General features: G+C 48.4%; 1 protein-coding gene across 5 annotated transcripts in view; it reads left to right on the forward strand.

The window, feature by feature from the left end:
• The first annotated feature begins 15,732 nt into the window (after window positions 1–15,732).
• LOC140408460 (NEDD4 family-interacting protein 1-like) overlaps window positions 15,733–22,757 on the forward strand; it is a 180,595-nt gene continuing 173,570 nt past the window's right edge. For 2 of the 5 annotated variants that reach the window (XM_072495686.1, XM_072495689.1), the window contains exons 1-2: window positions 15,736–15,993; window positions 16,241–16,328. In XM_072495686.1, coding sequence (XP_072351787.1) covers window positions 15,955–15,993; window positions 16,241–16,328 — 127 coding nt within the window. In that variant the 5' untranslated portion in view covers window positions 15,736–15,954. Of the gene's footprint in view, window positions 15,994–16,240; window positions 16,329–22,757 lie in introns of all 5 variants that reach the window. The other 3 variants (XM_072495687.1, XM_072495685.1, XM_072495688.1) reach the window with 3 other exon arrangements.

Here is a 22,757-nt window from a genome sequence, read left to right on the forward strand (position 1 = left end):
AAATAGCAACCATCATACAAAACGTAGCCGAATACACAGCCACTGCCCTAGATAACATTTCTGATGAAATGCGAGCAATTCGAACCGTGGCATTACAAAATCGAATGGCACTTGACTATGTGCTAGCCGGAAAAGCTGGCACCTGCGCCCTGATTGGTGCAGAGTGTTGCACTTTCATTCCAGATAACTCCAATGAAGTTAAAGATCTGGCATCACACATCCAAAAGGAAATCAAGAAACTTGATTCACCCCCAGATACCTCTATCTGGGAGAAACGTTGCGGGTGGTTGGGACCCACTGGAATGTCCACAGTAAGAATAATCTTTTTCTCCTGTGTAGCAGGATTCATCATTTACATACCCTACCAATGTATCGTGTGCATTACACAACTATTCACTAAACGCAAGGCCCCAACAGTCAGAATGATTCACACTAACCCTACTGCACCACCATTAGATGAAATAGAACTGCAATATTATTGAAATGTTACTGATCAATCAATTATTTGACTATTATTAACATATTGCTAATAGATTAATACTGAATCAGTAGAATCAAATTCGATTAATTGATTAATTGTTATTTTATAATAATGATTCTTTAAGAATTATAATAATGTTGCTGTAATGCTTGTAATGCAATGCTTGGCAACTCTATTGTTTAAAACTGCAATGGCAATATGAATGAGTTCTTCTTCACGCTTTTACCTATCCTATCACATTTATCTTATTGTGATATATTTCACTTGATCTTTCGATTCATCAAAGGGCAGATTGATAGAATCAATTATTTCCTGATTGATCTAATAGGTAAAAAGGCGATTTTAAAGTAAATATTAAGACCCAGTTTTAATACCCATTTTAAAATAAGGATTTCAGCACTCATAACCTCAGGTCATGACAAAACACATAGCTTCAACAGAAACACAGAAAGCCTAACACATGCATAAACTAATTGGAGTTAAAAACAACATTTTCACTAAGCAAGATGAAAAAGCTATTGTTCTAATACACATATTTTCAAAGACAGTTTGACATTAAGAAATTAGCTGTACCAGTAATCAGATCAAGGCCAAGTAAGCACCATAGCAATATGGAGGCACCATTGTCCAGAATGTGGACAAAAGCAAAGTCAGCAGAAAACCAGTAGAAACCAGTTTTTTTTTTTGATAAATAATTTTATTAAGACATTCTGGCATAGTAAACAGCAACAATATAAATCAGTGTGCAAAGAACAATCAATATAGTGCAAAAAAAACCCAGCCTAACTACTCCCCTAATCAACATTACCCTAACCCCCCCCCGCTGACAATTAATTTTCCGCGAAGAAGTCGATAAATGGTTGCCACCTCCGGCCGAACCATGACAGTGACCCTCTCAAAGCGAACTTAATTTTCTCCAGACCAAGAAAGCTCGCCATATCCGATAGCCAGGCCACCGACTTTGGGGGTTTTGAGTCACTCCATGCCAACAGAATTTGTCGCTGGGCTTCCAGGGAAGCAAAGGCCAAAACGTCAGCCTCTCTCTCCTCCTGGACTCCCGGGTCCTCCGAAACCCCAAAAATTGCCACCTCTGGACTCATCACCACCAGGTTTTCAGTACCCGGGACATAATGTCTGTGAATCCCTTCCAGTACCCCTTGAGTTTTGGACATGCCCAGAACATGTGGACATGGTTCGCTGGTCTTCCTGAACATCTGGCGCACCTGTCCTCCAATCCAAAAAATTTACTCATCCGGGCCACTGTCATGTGGGCCCAGTGGACGACTTTGAATTGAATCAGGCTGAGCCTGGCGCATGTTGCGGTCGCATTTACCCTACTCAACGCCTCCGCCCATAAGCCCTCTTCCATCTCACCCCCGAGCTCCTCTTCCCACTTAAGCTTCAGCTCCTCGATCTGCATCTCCTCAGCTCCCATAAGTTCTTTATATATATCCGAGGCCCTCTCTTCCCCACCCATCCACTGGACACCACCCTGTCCTGGATCCCCCTAAGTGGCAGGCGTGGGAAGGATGGAATCTGTCTGAGTAGAAAGTCCCGCACCTGCAAGTACCTGAACTCATTCCCTGTAGCAACCAGTCTTGATAAAAGCACAGAATCGCATTCCATAACATACACAAATATTCAAACATGAAACATTCAGAACTTATGTTGCACCTTAAGGATTGGCAGTTAACCTCGAATCAAATGTTTTTGAGTTCTATTGCAGGTTATTCTTTTTTAAAATAAATTTAGAGTACCCAACAATTGTTTTCCCAATTAAGGGGCAATTTAGCGTGGTCAATCCATCTAACCTGCACATCTTTGGGTTGTGGGGGTGAGACCCAAGCAGACATGGGGAGAATGTGCAAACTCCACACAGACAGTGACCCGGGATCGAACCCGGATCCTTGGCGCCGTAGGCAGCAGTGCTAACCACCGAGCCACCGTGCCGTCCTATCGCAGGTTATTCTCGCTGCATATGCAGTTCTCTGTCATCATTTGGAACCATTGGGCCCTCAGCACAGTTGGGCTCAATATCCTTTAGCCAGAGAGACCACTGACCAGTCTCTTTGGCAAACTCTCGAGATTGAGGATGACCATTCCTGGCGGTGGGGCTAATTAGGATGACATAAAGGAGTAGTTAGATGACTAAAGTCTGATAAGACTCTCCTTCAACATGATGGTCCATATGGCCATCTTTATCCAGGATCATCCTATACTTTGATCTAACTACTCGCTATCCTTATTTTCATATTTTCACTTTTCCACTCTAACTCTTGAAGTAAATGCAAGCTGTTTTGCCATAAGCAAGAAACCATTTCTGTATTATTTTGAAAGTTAAATTGTTTATAAGTTACTTCTCTTTAAGTCCTTTTGCTAGTCAGACTTTATTGAGAATAGATTTACGTTTCTCTCAATTGTAATCAAATAGAGGGAATAAAGATTCTTGTTTGCATCTGAGTTTAACTCCAAATTCTACTGAATTTTAGTGTCGCAAAACTTCACTAATTCCGCATGGTAGATCTCTTCAATGCCAATACCAGAAGGAATGTTAGGACCTGGTACCAATTTATCACCATTGATAACAAACTACCGGAGTGTGCCACTAAAATATCTTCTCACCACAGGAATGTTCTTCTTCGAGACAGCCCACCTGGAGAAAGATGAAGAAAAAGCAGCATCAATGGGGCCAGTTCCATGTTTGTCCATTCTGCAAGAAATGATTGAGAGTAACAGCAACCATAGATCGACACAGTGGCCAACTGACCAGGCATAATGTAACAGACGAAAAGAATGAAAGCATAGCCAAATGCCAGTCCAACCTCCAAGCCAACAACAAGAACCAGAGCCAACTCTCCCAACAGGACAGCCAATGAGATGTGAAGGGGTGATAAGGCCTCCAGACTTCTAACTTCAAGGACATGAAGGGGGAAGATGGTGTCGTGAGAATGTTATAATCATGCTCACACAGTCATCGCAATAATGTTGGAATTGTGTTAATGCATAGGCACCAAGGTAAATGCAAAAGATTGATTCCAAGGTAAGACATGAAGTAAACTCGTGTAACTCCGTATCCATGGGTTAAATACTGGGAGGAGAGGTGTAGTATAAAGGTCTGGCACAGACAGGGTTATTAAAAAAAAATTTTAGAGTACCCAATTTTTTTTCCCAATTAAGGGGCAATTTAGTGTGGACAATCCACCTACCCTGCACATCTTTATGGGTTGTGGGGGAGCGACCCATGCAGACACAGGGAGAACGTGCAAACTCCACACTGACAGTGACCCGGGGCCAGGATCGAACCCGGGTCCTCGGCGCCGTGAGGCAGCAGTGCTAACCACCGTGCCGCCCCTGCACGTACAAGGTTAATGTGGGACTGAGCACACTACCACACACACAGTGATGTAAGAAGGCACATGAATCAGATTTAAAATCAGTGTGCTGTTGAGCAGAGTCTTGTGAATACCTAGACATGGAATTAGTTTCATTGTGTACATGTATGTATTTACAAAATTGATTGACAAAGCAAGATTTGCTGTTAACATACAGAAGACTAGGAAAACTTTCTTAACAGAAATGTTCCATAATCAACAGCATCCCAACAGGTAGAGGTAAAGATTGGTAGGGGAGTCGAAATTGGGATTGGCCATGGTGGCTGTGGTGATGGGTGTAGGAAGTTAGGGTGTGGGGGCACTGGGCTGAAGTGGTGGCTAGCAGCAGTCTACGTGGCTTCTGAATTGTGTGGAGCACTCCAGCTCTTTCCAGGTCTGTACCCTCATCCTCGGGCAACAGTTAAAGGTTGTTTATTGGGCCACATTTAAAAACATTCAGGCTGTGTGCACCAGAGAATGTTTGACACGAAATATAAATGTACATTGTAAATATAATCTGTAATGGAAAACGTAATGGGGCACCTCACGTACTGCATTGAAAGAAACCAGTTTGTATCACACTTTGTGTAATGTCATATTTGAACTGTTGTGTAATGTATTTTTACAAATTTTCTGTATAAAGTATATTTTTAGAAAATAGAATTAAGCCACATGTAAGCCTGGTTTTCATCAAGTCAACTGGCCCAGTGCTGGTTGTGTTTAGGCAAGCTACAATTACAGAGTGGTTCGTAGACAGCCTCATCCGGCCTTTTATTTGTGTAAGCAAAGGGCCAAACACATCTTCCAGCAGTGTGTGGTTGAGTTGCTAGCCCTCAGTTTTAAAACATGTGAGGGCAGGAAATAGGATTAAGTGTTTTGCTCTGTTAAAGAGTGGGTTATAGGTACGATGGGTATCCCAATGCGCTATATAAATTCAAATTTAATTCAAGTTCTATTGCAGGTTATTCTTTTTTAAAATAAATTTAGAGTACCCAACAATTGTTTTCCCAATTAAGGGGCAATTTAGCGTGGTCAATCCATCTAACCTGCACATCTTTGGGTTGTGGGGGTGAGACCCAAGCAGACATGGGGAGAATGTGCAAACTCCACACAGACAGTGACCCGGGATCGAACCCGGATCCTTGGCGCCGTAGGCAGCAGTGCTAACCACCGAGCCACCGTGCCGTCCTATCGCAGGTTATTCTCGCTGCATATGCAGTTCTCTGTCATCATTTGGAACCATTGGGCCCTCAGCACAGTTGGGCTCAATATCCTTTAGCCAGAGAGACCACTGACCAGTCTCTTTGGCAAACTCTCGAGATTGAGGATGACCATTCCTGGCGGTGGGGCCTGTTCTCCAGGGTGGGAAGGAGGCTGCCACCACTGCACCTGGGCACAGGTGGCAGAGGGCGTGAGCTCCATCCGCCCCACCGCCAGGAATGGACAGCAGTGCTGGAAGAAGTTGCATGACCTCCTCAGGGCGGCTAAGGTGAACAGGCAGCAACACGCCTCTGGAACCAACTCCCGTCCCACACACCCATAAAACCCCCCGGACGGGGACTGAACCCCATCCACCGGCTGGGTGCCCTGTACCACATGCCAGCACCCATACTGCTTGCCATGGCCAGATGCCCTGGCTACAAAGGTCGCCATCTGCCCACCCCCTGTGCTGCACACATCCTCTGTGTCCCCCATCCCCAGGAGAAGGCGGCGCATAACCGCAGAGAGAGATAAAAGACAGGAGAGGGTCCTCTGGACCTGCGGCCCCTCACCGTCGCAGAGCAGCGGGCACAGGACCTCGGCGGTTGCCGAGGCAGAGGTTGGCATCGGGCAACAAAATAAGCCACCACTGAGTTGCGGTGTCTCTATGGCATGCATGGCATGATCCCACCCACATTCCCCACACCACCCCCCACCATCCCACCTCCCCCACCCCACCCCACACCCACACTAATTCCTCACCACCCCCGCACCAACCCACCTCCCCCATATCAGCTCCACACACACCCCACCTACCCCACACCATTCCTTCACCACCCCCACAAAACCTCACCTCCCCCATACCACTCCACCTCACCCACTCCACCCACATGCCACCCCCCACATCACACAAACCCGAACCCACAATCTAATCATGTGTCATGTCTTGTGACTTGCAGGATCACCAGGCGACGAGGTGGGTCTTTCTGCTGTCCCCCCGCCCCCAGCCCCTAGCAGACTCCAGCAATGAGGCGGCAACAGACCGTGAAGAGACCCCCCAAACGCCCGCCCGAGACACCCTGAAGCACCTGTCCAGGGACGGCACCGACTTTCCGACACAGCTGTGTCCAACACCATCCACCATACCAGAGACACTCATCTTGGTTGGGCACTTTAATGAGGAGGTTCCTGGGGTGCTATCTGGTGCCGACCACACACGTGCAGTGGTACAGCAGGTGGAGATAGGAACCTCCGAGGAAGCGGACAGTTGGAGGGTAGCTCGACCTCAGGGATTAGCTGCCGTCCAGATGTGTCTTGGGCTGCTGGAAAGAGCAGTCCCATCGATAATGGAGATCCAGGCACAGAACCAGAGGGACTATATGAGGGGGTATCAGCAACCACCTGCAGGGGTAGGAGGCAGTGCCGACCATGCGTGCCACCCAGGCCAACACCGAATGGGTGGTGTCCTCGCTGGAGGCTTTGGGGGCAAAGATATCGGCTATGGGTCAAGATGTCCAATGCCTGTGGCAATCTGTGCGGGCAGTGGCTGAGGCACAAGGCAGGGCTGGCCTGTCACAGGCACCTATGTGCCAGGGCCACCTGGACATTGCAGCTGTGCCCCAGGGTCTAGTCACAACAGGTTTTGGCTGACCTGAGCCAGCCCCAGAGGGAGGTAGCCCTGTCCCTGTGCTTCATGGTCGTGAGCATGGAGATCCTGCATGGGTGCAGCACACAGAATAGCTTTAAGGGCTAGGGCACAACTGTTATCGAAATGTTCACCTGTTATGTTCAAAATAAACCCCTGTGTACAAAAATTCCAACCTACCTCGGTGCTCTTTAAGAAAGGTGTGAGGAATGGGATGGGCTCGGCTAGGCTGGGCTGGGCTCGGCTGGACTGGGCTGGGCTGCGCTGGGCTGGGCTGGGCTGGCTGCAGAGGGGGCACTGGGCAGTGGGTGAGGGGGGTGTGTGGTGGCGATGGGTGGATCTTGGAGGCAGGCACGGGCTAGGGCCCCAAGGGCGGATACCGCACATCACCCCAGTACCCTACCGCTCCCCCTCCCTCTCAATCCCAACTTCCGCCCACCCCATCCTCTGTACCCCACCCCCATCTCTGCCATGCCAAGGGTTTGATGGGACCGTGTGTTGGATTGGCCAGCATGCAAGGATCACCCAGGTGGATGTGGACAGTGCTACCGTGGGCAGGAGTCAGATGATGCGGAGCACCAGAGCTCATTGTACAGCGGGTCATCATCATCCTCCATCCCATGGAACAGATCCACTGTTACAGCCAACCCAGGGCCCGCACCCCATAGTGAGGCGGGTAGGAATCACAGAGGGGGTTGCAGAGTTGGGCTGGGGCAAGGCGAATGGTGCAGGGAGGGTGGTCATGGCAGGCGGTTGTCACCTGGTGGTGATTAGAGTGTCCCGTGTGCGCTGGCACTGGTGCACAGATTGTGTGGCTTCTTTTGCCTACCTGGGCTGGGCTGGGCTGGCCTGGGCTGGGCTGGCCTGGGTTAGGCTGCCCTGGGCTAGGCTGGCTGCAGAGAGGGCACTGAGCAGTGTGGCCCCATTTCCTGCCCACCCTTGCCCTCCTTCGCATCCTCCTCTTTGGACGAGGCCTGGTGCTCATCCCCCTCTTCCACAATGTCGCCCCTTTGCTGCACAATGTCGTGGAAGATGCAGCAGGCCACACGATGTGGGAGACTCTCCTGGCACTATACTGGAGGCCCCCTCCAGAGCGGTCCAGGTACTTGAACCGCATCTTCAGGATGCTGATGCACCGCTCGATCACGCCCCTGGTTGCTGCATGGGCGTCGTTGTAGCAGGTCTCCACGTTGGTCTGTAGCCTCTAGATAGGCGTCATCAGCCATGACTGTAGTGGATAACCCTTGTCACCCAGGAGCCAACCCCCCAGCTGGGGCGGGCGGTACTCGGGGACGGGGGGCGTGGGAGGTGGGGGGAGAGGTTGGGCCTCCGAGGTGTCAGGAACTGTCGAGTGTGCCATGATGAAGGCATCGTGCACACTGCCTGGGTATTGGGCGCAGACGTGCATGATGTGCAGCTCACGGTCACACACCAGCTGCAAGTTCATTGAGCGGAACCCCTTTCGGATGGGCCAGTGCTCGTAGGGAGTCATGCATTCTGTTGATCACCCCCTGGACCTGGGACACCCCAGCGATGACGGCGAACTCCACTGCTCGGGCATCCTGGTGGGCTCGGTCCACATTGAATATTTATAATAAATATTTTTATTGGTGTTTGGAGTTATAGATACAGAAAAACGAGGAAACTGAATTTTGTATGTAAAAGGCAATGCAACAACAGTAATAATATCAAAAAATAGGAAGAAAAGATTTGAGTCGCTCGCTGTCACCATAACTGTGACTCGGGCTCCAATGCTACTTAATATTTACATCTATACATCTACACATTAGTGTTCGGTTTTTACAGTGGTTTGTCCGGTTTCAGCTGCGGCTCCTGCTGCTTGGCAGGAGGGGTTGCCCCCAGCATTGCCCTTATATATACAGGGGTAGCTGAGGTCTTTCCCCTCGCTAGTCGGTAAGCTCCGTTCCACTGGTGGGCGGGGAGGGGGTTAAAAGAGGAGGTAGGGGAATTGTGGAGTGGGAGGTGGGATGCTGGGGTGTTAGATATTTATTTGTTTTGAGTATTTGCATTCCTGTTTGCTTGCTTTTTTATGGTTGTGTTTGATGTACATATTCAAATGCCTCAATAAAATATTGACTAAATAAATAAATAAATGGACCTGCACAGAAGACAGAGAGTAGCACTGGAAGGGTATTTTTCTGAATGGAAGGCTGTGGCTATTGGTTTTGCAGGAATCAGTGCTGGGACCTTTGTTGTTCATGGTATATATAAATGATTTGGAGGAACATGTAGCTGGTCTGATTAGTAAGTTTGCAAACGACACAAAGATTGGTGGAGTTGTGGGTAGTGAGGATGATTGTCAGAGGGTATAGCAGGATGTAGATTTTTTGGAGACTTGGCTGTAGAAATGGCAGACAGAGTTTAATATGGACAAATGTGAGGTAATGCAGTTTTGAAGGTCTAGTACGGGTGGGAATTATACAGTAAATGGTAGAACCCTTAGGAATATAGATAGGCAAGAGATCTCAGCATACAGGTCCACAGATCACTGAAAGTGGCAACGCAAGTGGATAAGGTAGTCAAGAAGGGATATGTTATGTTTTCCTTCATCGATCAGGGCGTTGAGTATAAAAAGGCAAGTCATGCTGCAGCTGTACAGAACCTTAGTTAAGCCATATTTGGAATATTGCGTACAATTCTGGTCGCCACACTACCAGATGGATGTGGAGGCTTTGGAGAGGGTAGAGAAGAGGTTTACCAGGATGATCCCTAGTCTGGAGGGTAGTAGCTATGGGGAGAGGTTGTATAAACTCGGATTGTTTTCACTGAAACGACGGAGGTTGAGGGCGGTGTGATGGAGGTTTACAAAATTATGAGTGGCATGGACAGAGTGGATAGCCAGAAGCTTTTTCCCAGGGTGGAAAAGTCAATTGCTAGGGGGCTTATGGGGCAAGGGGGAAAGTTTAGAGGAGATGTGCGAGGCAACATTTTTACACAGAGGATTGTGAGTGCCTGGAACGTGCCGCCAGGGGAGGTGGTGGAAGCAGGTATGATAGTGACATTTAAGAGGCATCTTGACAAATACATGAATAGGATGGGAATAGAGGGATACGGACCCTGGAAGTGCAGAAGGTTTTAGTTTAGACAGGCATCATGATCGGCGCAGGCTTGGAGGGCCGAAGGGCCTGTTCCTGTGCTGTACTGTTCTTTGTATGTAGATATTTGGTGAATACAGAACTGAACATGGTTGCGATGATACGCTTGATAAGATAGCCAGTTGATACTCATTCTCTGGGCTCACATTTGAAGGATGAACAATACACTGGAGGTTTGGTTGTATTGGTAAAGCCCTGTGAAAGGATGAACATTCGTAGAATAATGGTAAATTTAAATTGACTCTTCTATTAACTATTGGCTAATCAATTTATAAATTAGATTCCTCAAGAGATTATTCAGAAATCTCAAATGTTACTTAATTTGAAATTTAAGTGCACCCAGATGAACCACTGTAGCTTTAACTGATCGCTAGGCAACCATCAGCACACCCATGAGGACACGAACGACCCAGGCAGGCAATTCCAAATTTAGCCAAACTCGATAGGTCCAATTTTATGTATGAGGTCTGTTGCCAGCCTTACCATTTCCATTTCCAGTGCATATATATGAAAAAATCAGAAATTACAGGTGGATCTCACAATTTTCCCTACATTAATTTTAATAAATGGGAGTGGGCCCAAATTCTTGCCTACATTCTTGGCAAGTATGACTCCCACTAAAGTGCGCACTTGCCAGAATATTTACAGATTTATAAGGTATTCTGGTGACGGTTTTAGACTGGGGGAAGGCTAATTATAACAGCGTTAAGCAGGAACTGTAGAGCGTAGTAAAGAGGGGGCAGAAACAAAAGTTAGTAAGGAGAAAAGTGGAAGGCAGAGAAACAGATTGAACTGCCTAGTATGGCGGGTGGTGGGAACCAGAGCAGTAGATCAGCGGGAGAAATAACTGCGGGAGTGTTACAGACTAAGGCCAGTAAGATTAAGAAGATGAGCAGGCAGGGATTGGTTGATCAACGCAGCAGGGCTGGTGGGCTGAAGTGCATTAGTTTCAATGCGAGGAGTATTTCAGGTACGACAGATGAACTTAGAGTTTGGATTAGTACGTGGAATTATGATAGTGGTGCTATTATAGAAACTTGGTTGAAAGAGGAACAGGATTGGCAACTAAACATTCCAGGATTTATGTGCTTCAGGCAGGATAGAGAGGGATGCAAAAGGGGTGGGGGAGTTGCATTATTAGTTAAGGAGGATATCACAGCTGTGCTGAGGGAGGACACCTTGGAGGGTTCAGGCAATGAGGCAATCTGGGTAGAGCTCAGGAATAGGAAGGGTACTGTCACAATGTTGGGGGTTTACTACAGACCTCCTAACAGCCAGAGGGAGATAGAGGAGCAAATATGCAGACAGATCTTGGAAAGATGCATAAACAATATGCATATGTGAGACTTCACAAGTTTGTGGAGAAAGGGAAGATCTTGCAGTGGGCCAGGGAGAAGCGGAACTGTGAATGGGAGGGGAACAAGGTCTGAATATACCAGGACTTTGGAGCCGAACTGGTAAAATGGCTTGCGGGGTTCAACAGGATCAAGGCGGTGTTATATTGACGGCAGATCAGGTTTGGGGTGCTCTACCCGGCAAATATCTGGGTGACTTATGAAGACCGGGAATATTATTTTGAGACCCAGAGAAGTGCCCAATGACTTTATCAAGGAGCATAAACTGGGGGAAGAACTGAACAATTTGGGGAGACGGAGGTGCGAGCATCTTAGAATAATGGGGAATACGGGTAGAGTGGGAGGGAGTTTTGTTTTCTTTTCCTCCGATTTTTTCTGTTGGGTTGACAAAGGGTAGCAGGGGTGAAAGATTTGTAAGGGGACGGCTGTCTTTGTTTGGGTGGGGGAGGAGGAGGTCAGCGGGGTGCCTTCTTCACAGACCAGAGAGGTGAGGGAGGGTAAGGGGTCAGCAGGATGAACCTTGGGGCAGATGTTGCCACGCTGGACAGCGCAATGGCGCAGTGGTTCGCACTGCTGCCTCACGCGCCGAGGACCCAGGTTCGATCCTGGCCCCGGGTCACTGTCTGTGTGGAGTTTGCCACAATGGAGGAAGGGAGGGAGATGTGATGTGGTGACATTGGAGAAGAAACATGGTCAGGGGTGGAGAAAGGAGCCATCTTGGATGGACCAGGTACAGGGTGAAATTAACGGGGGTAGAGCCAAAAGGGGAAGATAGCGGATAGTAGAGTGGAATGGAGGCGTAAGCCCCCGGAAAGGCTGATAACATATAATGTGTGAGGGTTCAATGGACTGATGAAAAGATCTCAAGTCTTTGAGCACCTAAGGAGTTTATAAGCGGAGGTGGTCTTTCTTCAGGAGATGCACCTCCGCTTGAAGGACCAGGTTAGGTTAAGAAAGGGATGGGTGGGTCAGGTTTTCCACTCGGGATTTGATTCAATGTCGCGGGGGTTGGCCATTTTGATGAGCAAGAAAATGGGGTTTGTGAGTGTGAAGGAAATGGTGGACCCGGGTGGGGGATATGTGATGGTGAGTGGGGAATTAGAAGGGACGCCGGTGGTACTGGTGAATGTATATGCATCGAATTGGGACAATATAGGTTTTATGAGGGGATTGCTGGCAGCAATCCCGGACTTGGCCATGCACCAGTTGCTTATGGGAGGAGATTTTAATTGTTTCCTAGAGCCGAGGGTAGATAGATCGAGGTCAATGGGTGGGATATGAATGAATAATAACCCCGAATCGATCCTGCACCCCGGCCTCTGCTCCCGTGCCGATCTAAGCCGAACCTCCAGCCAATGGGGGGCAGGGTCCGAGATTACTATCCCCGCGTACTCTGCCCCCTCCACCCCAACCAAAACCTCCCGGTTCACCACAAAAAAGTTGATTCTTGAACTCACCCCATACACATGTGACAAAGAGAATACTCCCTTCCCCTGGGTTCTTGAAGCACCACCGGTTCCACCATACCCATCGTTTTCATAAACCCGCTCCGCTCCCTTGTAATTCAGCAGGGCTGGTTTAGCTTAATACAGAGGGCTAAATAGCTGGCTTGTAATGAAGAACAAGGCCAGCAGCGCGGGTTCAATTCCCGTACCAGCCTCCCCGAACAGGCGCCGGAATGTGGCGGCTGGGGGCTTTTCACAGTAACTTCATTGAAACCTACTTGTGACAGGCCTCTCTGATTGCCCGGCGAAGAACTCTGTTGGAGTGGCGGTCAGCAATGCCGCCGGGGGTGGCGGCCTAGCTGGGGGAGCTATATGACTTCCTTTGGCTGGAAAAGATCAAGTACAAATTAAGGGGTTCAGCAGATGCCTTCGAGGCAAGGTGGGGGATATTCGTGGCCGTGTTTAAGGAGCTGTTCATCATGGGGAGAGGGGGAAGGGGGGTGTAAAAGGAGAACATTTGTACAAACTGTGTAGTTGTGTGTTGGGAGTTTGCTCCCCGAGTTAAGACCATAAGACATAGGAGCGGAAGTAAGGCCATTCGGCCCATCGAGTCCACTCCGCCATTCAATCATGGCTGATTTCAACTCCATTTACCCGCTCTCTCTCCATAGCCCTTAATTCCTTGAGAAATCAAGAATTTATCAACTTCTGTCTTAAAGACACTCAACGTCCCAGCCTCCACCGCCCTCTGTGGCAATGAATTCCACAGACCCACCACTCTCTGGCTGAAGAAATTTCTCCTCATCTCTGTTTTAAAGTGACTCCCTTTTATTCTAAGGCTGTGCTCCCGGGTCCTAGTCTCCCCTGCTAATGGAAACAACTTCCCTACATCCACCCTATCTAAGCCATTCATTATCTTGTAAGTTTCTATTAGATCTCCCCTCAACCTCCTAAACTCCAATGAATATAATCCCAGGATCCTCAGACGTTCATCATATGTTAGGCCTACCATTCCTGCGATCATCCGTGTGAATCTCCGCTGGACCCGCTCCAGTGCCAGTATGTCCTTCCTGAGGTGTGGGGCCCAAAATTGCTCACAGTATTCTAAATGTGGCCTAACTAATGCTTTATAAAGCTTCAGAAGTACATCCCTGCTTTTATATTCCAAGCCTCTTGAGATGAATGACAACATTGCATTTGCTTTCTTAATTACGGACTCAACCTGCAAGTTTACCTTTAGAGAATCCTGGACTAGGACTCCCAAGTCCCTTTGCACTTCAGCATTATGAATTTTGTCACCATTTAGAAAATAGTCCATGCCTCTATTATTTTTTCCAAAGTGCAAGACCTCGCACTTGCCCACGTTGAATTTCATCAGCCATTTCTTGGACCACTCTCCTAAACTGTCTAAATCTTTCTGCAGCCTCCCCACCTCCTCCATACTACCTGCCCCTCCACCTATCTTTGTATCATTGGCAAACTTAGCCAGAATGCCCCCAGTCCTGTCAGAGTTGTTTGTTTTGTAACCTTTTACATAATTTTGGAATAAAATACATTAAAAAAAAGGACAGTGGTCGTGGCTCCATGGCCTTGAATTTCAGTCTTAAATATTGCCACTCTTGTCTCTTCCTGCAACAATATCAGTGAGCAGTGAGACTCAGAAGTTCCCACTGTGTCATTTGGCCTTCACTGCAACTTCTAATTTAAAGATGAGTTGTATCCCATTAAGAGCTGTTGGTCTCTCAAGTTTGTCAATGACCAAACTCCCTGGACAAGCTTATGAAGTTCCAAAGCCTACACAAGCTAGGAGCAGGGACTGACACATTATGGTGTGGTCTGTTCATTAAGTTGCAGCATTGGTTCTGTCATAATATACACACAGGTATATGATGGTGCACAGACAGGCAGTAATTGACACACAGGATGACCAGTGAACACACAGAACACAGCAGCCAATCACCAGACAGGACACGGCCACTATAAAGCCAGAGGGCACTAGTTTTCCCGCTCTCTTGGGATCCAGCCTCTGAGACAGTCAGAGCCCGTGAGCAACTAGAACATATACCATGTGGTAGTAAGATAGTCGGGTCAGGTTAGCCTCAGGTCTCCAGACAAGTCAGCATAGTGTCAACCCACAGTTAAAATATGCATGATAGTTACGAGTTCAATAAATTCGTGTTGCATTTCTTCAAGTGTTGGAAGCCTGTCTCTCTCACTGCTGCAGTAAACGCAGTCCTCGCAGACCCGGCATACCCAACACATCAGGTTCTTCTGCAGCATTCATCGTCAAACATTTCTTGTAAAATTGGAGCTTTTGAATACACATTTCGATTCTTGGTTAACAATGCTGATCAGCTTCACAATGTTAACCTAGATATACCATTGTTATGCAATGCCTCATTATTAACTAATTGAGCTATGCCAGTCCAAACCGCAACATGGATGTGCAAATATTTTATTTTTTTTAAATTTTAGAGTACCCAATTATTTTTTTTCCAATTAAGGGGAAATTTAGAGTGGTCAATCCACCTAACCTGCACATCTGGGTTGTGGGGATGAAATCCACGCAAACACGGGGAGAATGTGCAACTCGACATGGACAGTGACCCAGGGCCGGGATCGAAGCTGGGTCCTCAGCGCCATGGGCAGCGGTGCTAACCACTGCACCACCATGCCGCCAAGTGGATGTGCTAAATATACCAGTACCAAACCATCAGTTTTCAAGCTACGCTACACATAAGATCAATATGCCCTTCTGTCCTGCATACGCATTTAAACTGTAGAATAAATTGTAGAAATGGATTTAAATGAGTTGCCACATGCGTTTCCTTTGATAAAATGTTTAAAGAAAAATATGCATTTGACCTCCCTGCCCACCTTTATTTCCCATTAATATCCTTTGCTGTCAAATTGAGCAGGTATAAAACACGGAAGCCAAAAATTCAGCAACTGTATCTAAGTCAGTCTCACGTGATGCTTTGGTATCACATATCAGTGCAACATGTTAGAAAGCTGCAACACTACAGACATGGATTGAATCCAACTGCTGAGTGGATGTGCTGCACTTTACTGTGCCTGAAATAACTTGTTTCTCTCAGTGACAGTGTATTCCTAGCAGGAGACAGATGTGCCTTGCTGTGTAGATTGATGACAGGAATGTTTTCCAGGGTTCTGAACTGAATGCTATGGGACTTAGATAATGAGTTTGGGGGAGGGGTCCATTTTTATTGGTCTTTCTGCCTTCCACCCCCTGTTGTAATGTAGCTTAGTTCGACCCAATATGGCTGTCCTCCTCCAGTGAAGAAAGATTATGTGAAACTTGACAAGGTGACTTCTAGGTGATGGAGTTTAATGGAAAGCCAATTATCTTCTGCGAATATGTGAGTGTTTTTTTTAAAAACAAGCTGGCTCGCAATTCAGCTATACGTACTTGCTGGCTCATATGGAACACAAATGTCACAACAATTTAAATTACTGCCTAGCTGAAATAGAGGGAAGCAGACTTGGAGTATTGGTTCACATGGTAACAGCAAATTAACTGATAGGTAGGCAGATTGTGAGTGTGAAGCAACATCTGAGCGAGGAATAGCTTCCACAATAACTTGCTTGTCTTTTTGATGAAAATAGGATGATGATTTCACGTTAGGAGATGGCTACGATGATGGCAATCAGCTCAGCCTAGGAGATGACGGGATTTTTCTGTTTACGTTTTTCAGTAAGTTCACCTTTAATTGGTTCTCACAGAAATTGACTGTCAAAGCTATTTTCAAATTGATGTAACGTGAAAGGGAGTGATACCTTTGTGGCTTTTCAAAGGTGTTTGAATCATATGCCTCCAGACATAAATCCTTCTAAATATATAGTATATTTTCTAATGTTCCCAATCTATGATGCAGCACAGTAAATTCTTGATTTAATTTCACTGCCAGATTTAGACAATTTAAACATGAGACAGTTCCATTGTATTCTATGTGAGGCATTTTACTTAAAGCTTTCCATTCAGTAAATAGCATCCAGTTCTGCATGAACCACTGGCAGCTATAAAGTTACTCCTGCTTTCAACTTCCCTTATTGTTATTTCTGAGTTCCTGCTAAAGTCTCCATTCAAATGCACATCCATGCTTCATGTCGTCTGCTATTCGTAGGAAGCTGTAGATGCGAAGATTTGTCAAAGGTGACAGAGTAAAGCTGAACATAGTGAAAAGCATCAAGTCGGCATTTTATTGAATGAGCATCACTTTGAGAATCGCTTTTCAAAAAAGGTACCTTGCGCAACAGCCTTTGTCATGAGCTTTATTTCTGTAGAGCCTTCAAATAAATAATGTAATTCCCAACTAATGTGAAAGATTTACCACAATTGATGACTGAATTAACATTTTCAGTTGATAAACTAAGATAATAGAATATGTCATGCACCCCTGTTCATGTTAGAACAGCTCCCACTTGTTGATATATTCAATAACTCCTTGATGTGATAACTCTGGTAATATCATTGGTAATTGCAGTTTAAACACAAAAATGTGTTTTAAGTCAAGAGAGAGGGAACGCAATTGACAAGTTGGTCCAGGCCTTTCACGGAAGCATAATTGGATACAAAAGTGTCCAGTACAAGAGAAGCAGATATTAAGAAAAGATTATGTGAAACTTGACAAGGTGACTTCTAGGTGATGGCATCTGCCACGCCATCTAGGTCGGACACTACCAGGTAGATCTCGAATCTCTGCCTGAACCAACGCCAGTTTACATTGAGATTGCCTTGGTACCTGAGCTGCTGTGGAAGCGGAATCTTGAACATCATCTTGCCTGGCTGCTGTTGCTGGTAGTCACTGTTTGCTGAGTTTTTAACTACATGGATTGCAACAGTTCACTCCTGGCAACATGTTTTTTTATGCTCTTGTCGTAGCATAAGCTGCTTCCTTGATGTGCACTTTGACAAAGGAAGGTTCAGACTTGGAGATAGCTTTAACACATTTATTAAACTATTAACAATTCTCCTACTTGGATTCGACGCTACTGTTAATCCTGCTATAGCTACTCAGACTGACGAACAAGTCTGCTACAATCCACGTGGTGGAAGTGATGTGTAATCAACCCTGTGTCAGTACTCACCGAGAGTCTCCACTGGAAAGAGACTGAGCATGTGTGATGTGTCCTTTTATATGGGTTGGTGTAATGCCCTCCTGTGGTAGTGTCACCTCTGTGTGTATCGTGACTGCCCATTGGTCGTGTCCTGTCTTACTGACCTATTGGTTGACTGTCTGTGTGTCATGTATCTGGTGCTCCCTGTAGTGACTAGCTAGGTGTAGTGTATATACATTAACCCTTTGTGTACTTACAGTGATGTATATCACCACATCCCCCTTTTTTGTGTTACATATTTTCTGTACAGTGTTAAAGAAAATTGAACAAACTGTAGATGAGTGATACTCTGTACAAGTTATGATAACAGTGATCATTAAACAATAAGTCCAAATCATATGCATGAGTCCAAAGTTCATTAATTATTATGGTCGAGTGGCTTTCTTGTTTGGTTAGTGAGTTGGTGATGTTGATGGTGACATTGCATTGTAAACGCCATCAGTGTCCCTGTGCTGAAGGAACCAAGAAGTGGTCAAATCACTTTGTTGTCAGATGTGGACTCTTTTTTTTTCAATGCTTGTGGTGGTAATTCTTGATGGCAGCTGTCCTGAAAGCCAGGTTGCCTGTTGGAAGTGCAGCAAACGTGAATTGGTAAGATGCATCGTTCTGCCATGGTATGTCATTGTACTGAGCTGAGCTGTAACAGTGTCCCTCATTTGCAGAGTTGTACCATGTCGTACCAGTCGATGTTTTTGTGTTTGTCGTGCTTGTTGTCGGCGCTGTTGCCTTTGGAACGCTTCTTGCTATTGTCTTTGATGTTGTTGTGGTGGTTGGTTTTGTTGCTGCGTTTGCTGCGGTCAAGGACCACACTCTGGATAATACGAGTCCTTCACGCAGTTACTCGTGTCAGCGTGCTTTGTGGCGTCTGCTGTCTCCTTGAGCGTGCCGTCACTGAGTTTGCGGCGCTCCCCGTCTGGAGTCATGTCTGGCTTACTTGAATCAGCTTTGGCTTGTCAATGCTCCCCGTCTGGAGTCTGGTCTGTTTCACCCGAGTCAGTTTTGGCTTGTCGATGCTCCCCGTCCGGAGTCATTTCAGGTTCACTTTGCATCTTCTGAGGTCTCTTGATGCTCCACGTCCGGAGTCATTTCAGGTTCACTTGAATTGTCTGAAGTTTCGTGATGCTCCCCGTCTGGAGTCAAAACGTTCAGGAATTCATCTGCTTGTGGAGAGGCTCGAGCGAATGAGGTTTGGAGTAACGTGGAGTCACCAGTAGTCTCACTGTGATTGTTGAGTGCCTCTGTACATTCTAGCTGAGGTCTGTCATGTTGCACATCTGTCATGTTGTGAATCCTGCCCCCGCCAGTTGCCGAAGTCTCCGGCACCGGATATTCGGCGGGGGCGGGAATTGCGTTGCGCCGGTTGGCGGGCCCTCCCGGGCGATTCTCCGGCCCGGATGGGCCGAAGTCCCACCGCTAAAATGCCTGTCCCGCCGGCGTAAATTAAACCACCTACCTTACTGGCGGGACAAGGCGGCGAGGGCTGGCTCCGGGGTCCTGGGGGGGTTGCGGGGCGATCTGGCCCCGGGGGGTGCCCCCACAGTGGCCTGGCCCGCGATCGGGGCCCACCGATCCGCGGGCGGGCCTGTGCTGTGGGGGCACTCTTTCCCTTCCGCCTCCGCCACGGTCTCCACCATGGCGGAGGCAGAAGAGACTCCCTCCACTGCGCATGCGCGGGAATGCCGTCAGCGGCCGCTGATGCTCCCGCGCATGCGCCGCCCGGAGATGTCATTTCCGCGCCAGCTGGCAGGGCACCAAAGGCCTTTTCCGCCAGCTGGCGGGGCGGAAATTCGTTCGGCGCCGACCTAGCCCCTTAAGGTTGGGGCTCGGCCCCCAAAGATGCGGAGCATTCCGCACCTTTGGGGCGGCGCGATGCCCGTCTGATTTGCACCGTTTTGGGCGCCAGTCGGCGGACATCGCGCAATGGTGGCACTAGGCTTGCCAAAGGAAGGAAATAGCTGAGGAACTAAATAAGTACTTTGCGTCAATCTTCACAGTAGAAGACATGAGTAATATCCCAACAATTCAGGAGAGTCAGGGGGCAGAGTTGAATATGGTAGCCATCACAAAGGAGAAAGTGCCAGAGAAACGAAGAGGTCTAACAATTGATAAATCTCTGGGCCCAGATGGGCTACATCCTAGAGTTCTAAAGGAGATAGGTGAAGAAATAGTGGAGGCGTTAGTTATGATCTTTCAAAAGTCACTGGAGTCAGGGAAAGTCCCAGAGGATTGGGAAATCGCTGTTGTAACCCCCCTGTTCAAGAAGGGAACAAGAAAAAAGATGGAAAATTATAGGCCAATGAGCCTAACCTCGGTTGTTGGCAAGATTCTAGAATCCATCGTTAAGGATGAGATTTCTAGACTTCCGGTTGCGGCTATGCGGAGCTAAGCCGCACGATTCGGCAGCTCCCGCGATTACGGACTTTCGGGCTCGCTAGAGGAGCCCCAACGGAATTTTTTTTACAGACAACCCGTGGGGAAGAGGAGAAAGAGATCCCCTACCGACTTTTATGGACCGGACCCGAAGTGCAACGGCCAAAAAAGCGGCACTGGAGCAGCGGGAGAAGCGAGGGAAAAAAAGAAAATGGCGGCGGCCGGGGACAAAGAGGAGATGCAGGAATTCATCAAGCGCTGCTTCGAGGAGCTGCGTAAGGAGATGCTGGCGCCTATGCTGGCGGTAATTGAAGGACTAAATTGCCCTTAGTGTCCAAAATTGCCCTTTGTGTTGGGTGGAGGTGTTGAGTTTGGGTAGGGTGCTCTTTCCAAGAGCCGGTGCAGACTCAGGGGGCCGAATGGCCTCCTTCTGCACTGTAAATTCAATGATAATCTATGATTAATCTAGGACAAAGGTTTGGCACAACATCGTGGGCCGAAGGGCCTGTTCTGTGCTGTATTTTCTATGTTCTATGTTCTATGACTAGGGTAACCCAGAAGGCACACGAGGTGAAGATCCAGGAGGTCCAGAAAAGAGTGAGTGAGAATGAGGACGAGCTCTTGGGCCTGGCGGTGAGAGTGGAGCGGCACAAGGCTACACAAGAAGTGGGCGGGAAGACTCGAAGACCCGGAGAACAGGTCGAGGAGAAATAATCTGAGGAGCCTGGGTCACCCAGAAGGAGTGGAGGGGGCTGATGCCGTGGCATACGCGGGCACGATGATCGGGGCGATGATGGGCGCGGAGGCCCCTTCGAGGGCGCTGGAGTTGGACGGGGCGCACCGGGTGCTGACGAGGAAGCCCAAGGCAACTGAGCCGCCAAGGGCGATGGTGGTGAGATTTCACCGATTTACGGACAGAGAGAGGGTCCTGAAATGGGCCAAGAAGGAGCGGAGCAGCAAGTGGGACAATGCAGAGATCCGAATATACCCGGACTGGAGCACAGAGGTTGCTAAGCGGAAAGCGGGTTTCAACCGGGCCAAAGCGGCGTTATACGGGAAAGAAGTGAAATCCGGAATGCTGCAGCCAGCGCGACTGTGGGTCACATACAAGGACCAACATTACTACTTCGAAACGCCTGAAGAGGCGTGGACCTTTATACAAGCTGAAAAGTTGGACTTTAACTGAGGGTTTGTGAGGGTGGGGGGTGTTTAAGGGTTGAAGTATGATGGTTGTTGTATATAAGGGGTCAATCACGCGCAGGAAATGTTATATGGGCTGGGGGGAGAGAGACTAGGCCGCGACAGGAGCTGCGCCAGAGGGGGCGGGACAGGCTTTGGAAAGCGCGGGTTTTTTTCCCCGCGCGCGGGAAGAAAGGCGGGAAGGGGAACAAAGGATTGATTGGGAGATTCCCACAGCAGGGGGAAAAGGGTTGCTGCTGCACTGGCGGAAAGGGAATGGGACACAGAAGAGGTGGTCGGGACGGAGGTCCCCCGGCTGGGGGACTGGAGGGCGAGGGAGACACGGACACGGGACTGGCCCGGAAAAGGAGATGGCTAGTCGGCCGGGGGGGGGAGCGGTGAGAGCCCCTCCAATCCGGCTGATAACGTGGAACGTGAGGGGCCTGAATGGGCCGGTGAAGAGGGCTCGAGTGTTCGCGCACTTGAAGGGACTGAAGACAGACGTGGCTATGCTCCAAGAGACACACCTGAAGGTGGCGGACCAGGTCAGGTTAAGAAGGGGATGAGTAGGACAGGTATTTCACTCGGGACTGGACGCGAAAAATAGAGGGGTGGCAATTCTGGTGGGAAAGCATGTGTCATTTGAGGCCAAGACTATCGTAGTGGATAATGGAGGGAGATATGTGATGGTGAGTGGTAGGCTGCAGGGGACGTGGGTGGTGTTGGTAAATGTATACGCCCCGAACTGGGATGATGCTGGATTCATGAAGCGCATGTTGGGGCACATTCCGGACCTGGAGGTAGGAGGCCTGATAATGGGTGGGGACTTCAATACAGTGCTGGACCCAGCACTGGACCGCTCCAGATCAAGGACGGGAAAGAGGCCGGCGGCAGCCAAGGTGCTTAGGGGGTTTATGGATCAGATGGGGAGAGTGGACCCATGGAGGTTTGCAAGGCCGCAGGCCAGGGAATTTTCTTTCTTCTCCCACGTGCACAAAGCCTACTCCCGGGTAGATTTCGTTGTTCTGGGCAGGGCACTCATCCCGAGGGTGGAGGGGACGGAGTATTCGGCCATAGCCGTTTCGGACCATGCCCCGCACTGGGTGGAAATGGGGCTGGGAGAGGAGAGGGACCAACGCCCGCTGTGGCGGCTGGATGTGGGACTGCTGGCAGATGAGGTGGTGTGTGGGAAGGTGTGGGGGTGTATCGAAAGGTACTTGGAGGCCAACGACAATGGGGAGGCGCGAGTGGGGGTGGTATGGGAGGCGTGAAGGCGGTGATCAGGGGAGAGCTAATCTCCATCAGGGCTCATAGGGAGAGGACAGAGGGCATGGAAAGGGAGAGGTTAGTGGGGGAGATTTTGAGAGTGGACAGGAGATACGCAGAGGCCCCGGTGGAAAGATTACTTGGAGAAAGACGACGGCTCCAGACGGAGTTTGACCTGTTGACCACGGGG

Source organism: Scyliorhinus torazame, chromosome 3, assembly GCF_047496885.1.
Source record: "Scyliorhinus torazame isolate Kashiwa2021f chromosome 3, sScyTor2.1, whole genome shotgun sequence".
Lineage (NCBI taxonomy): Eukaryota > Metazoa > Chordata > Chondrichthyes > Carcharhiniformes > Scyliorhinidae > Scyliorhinus > Scyliorhinus torazame.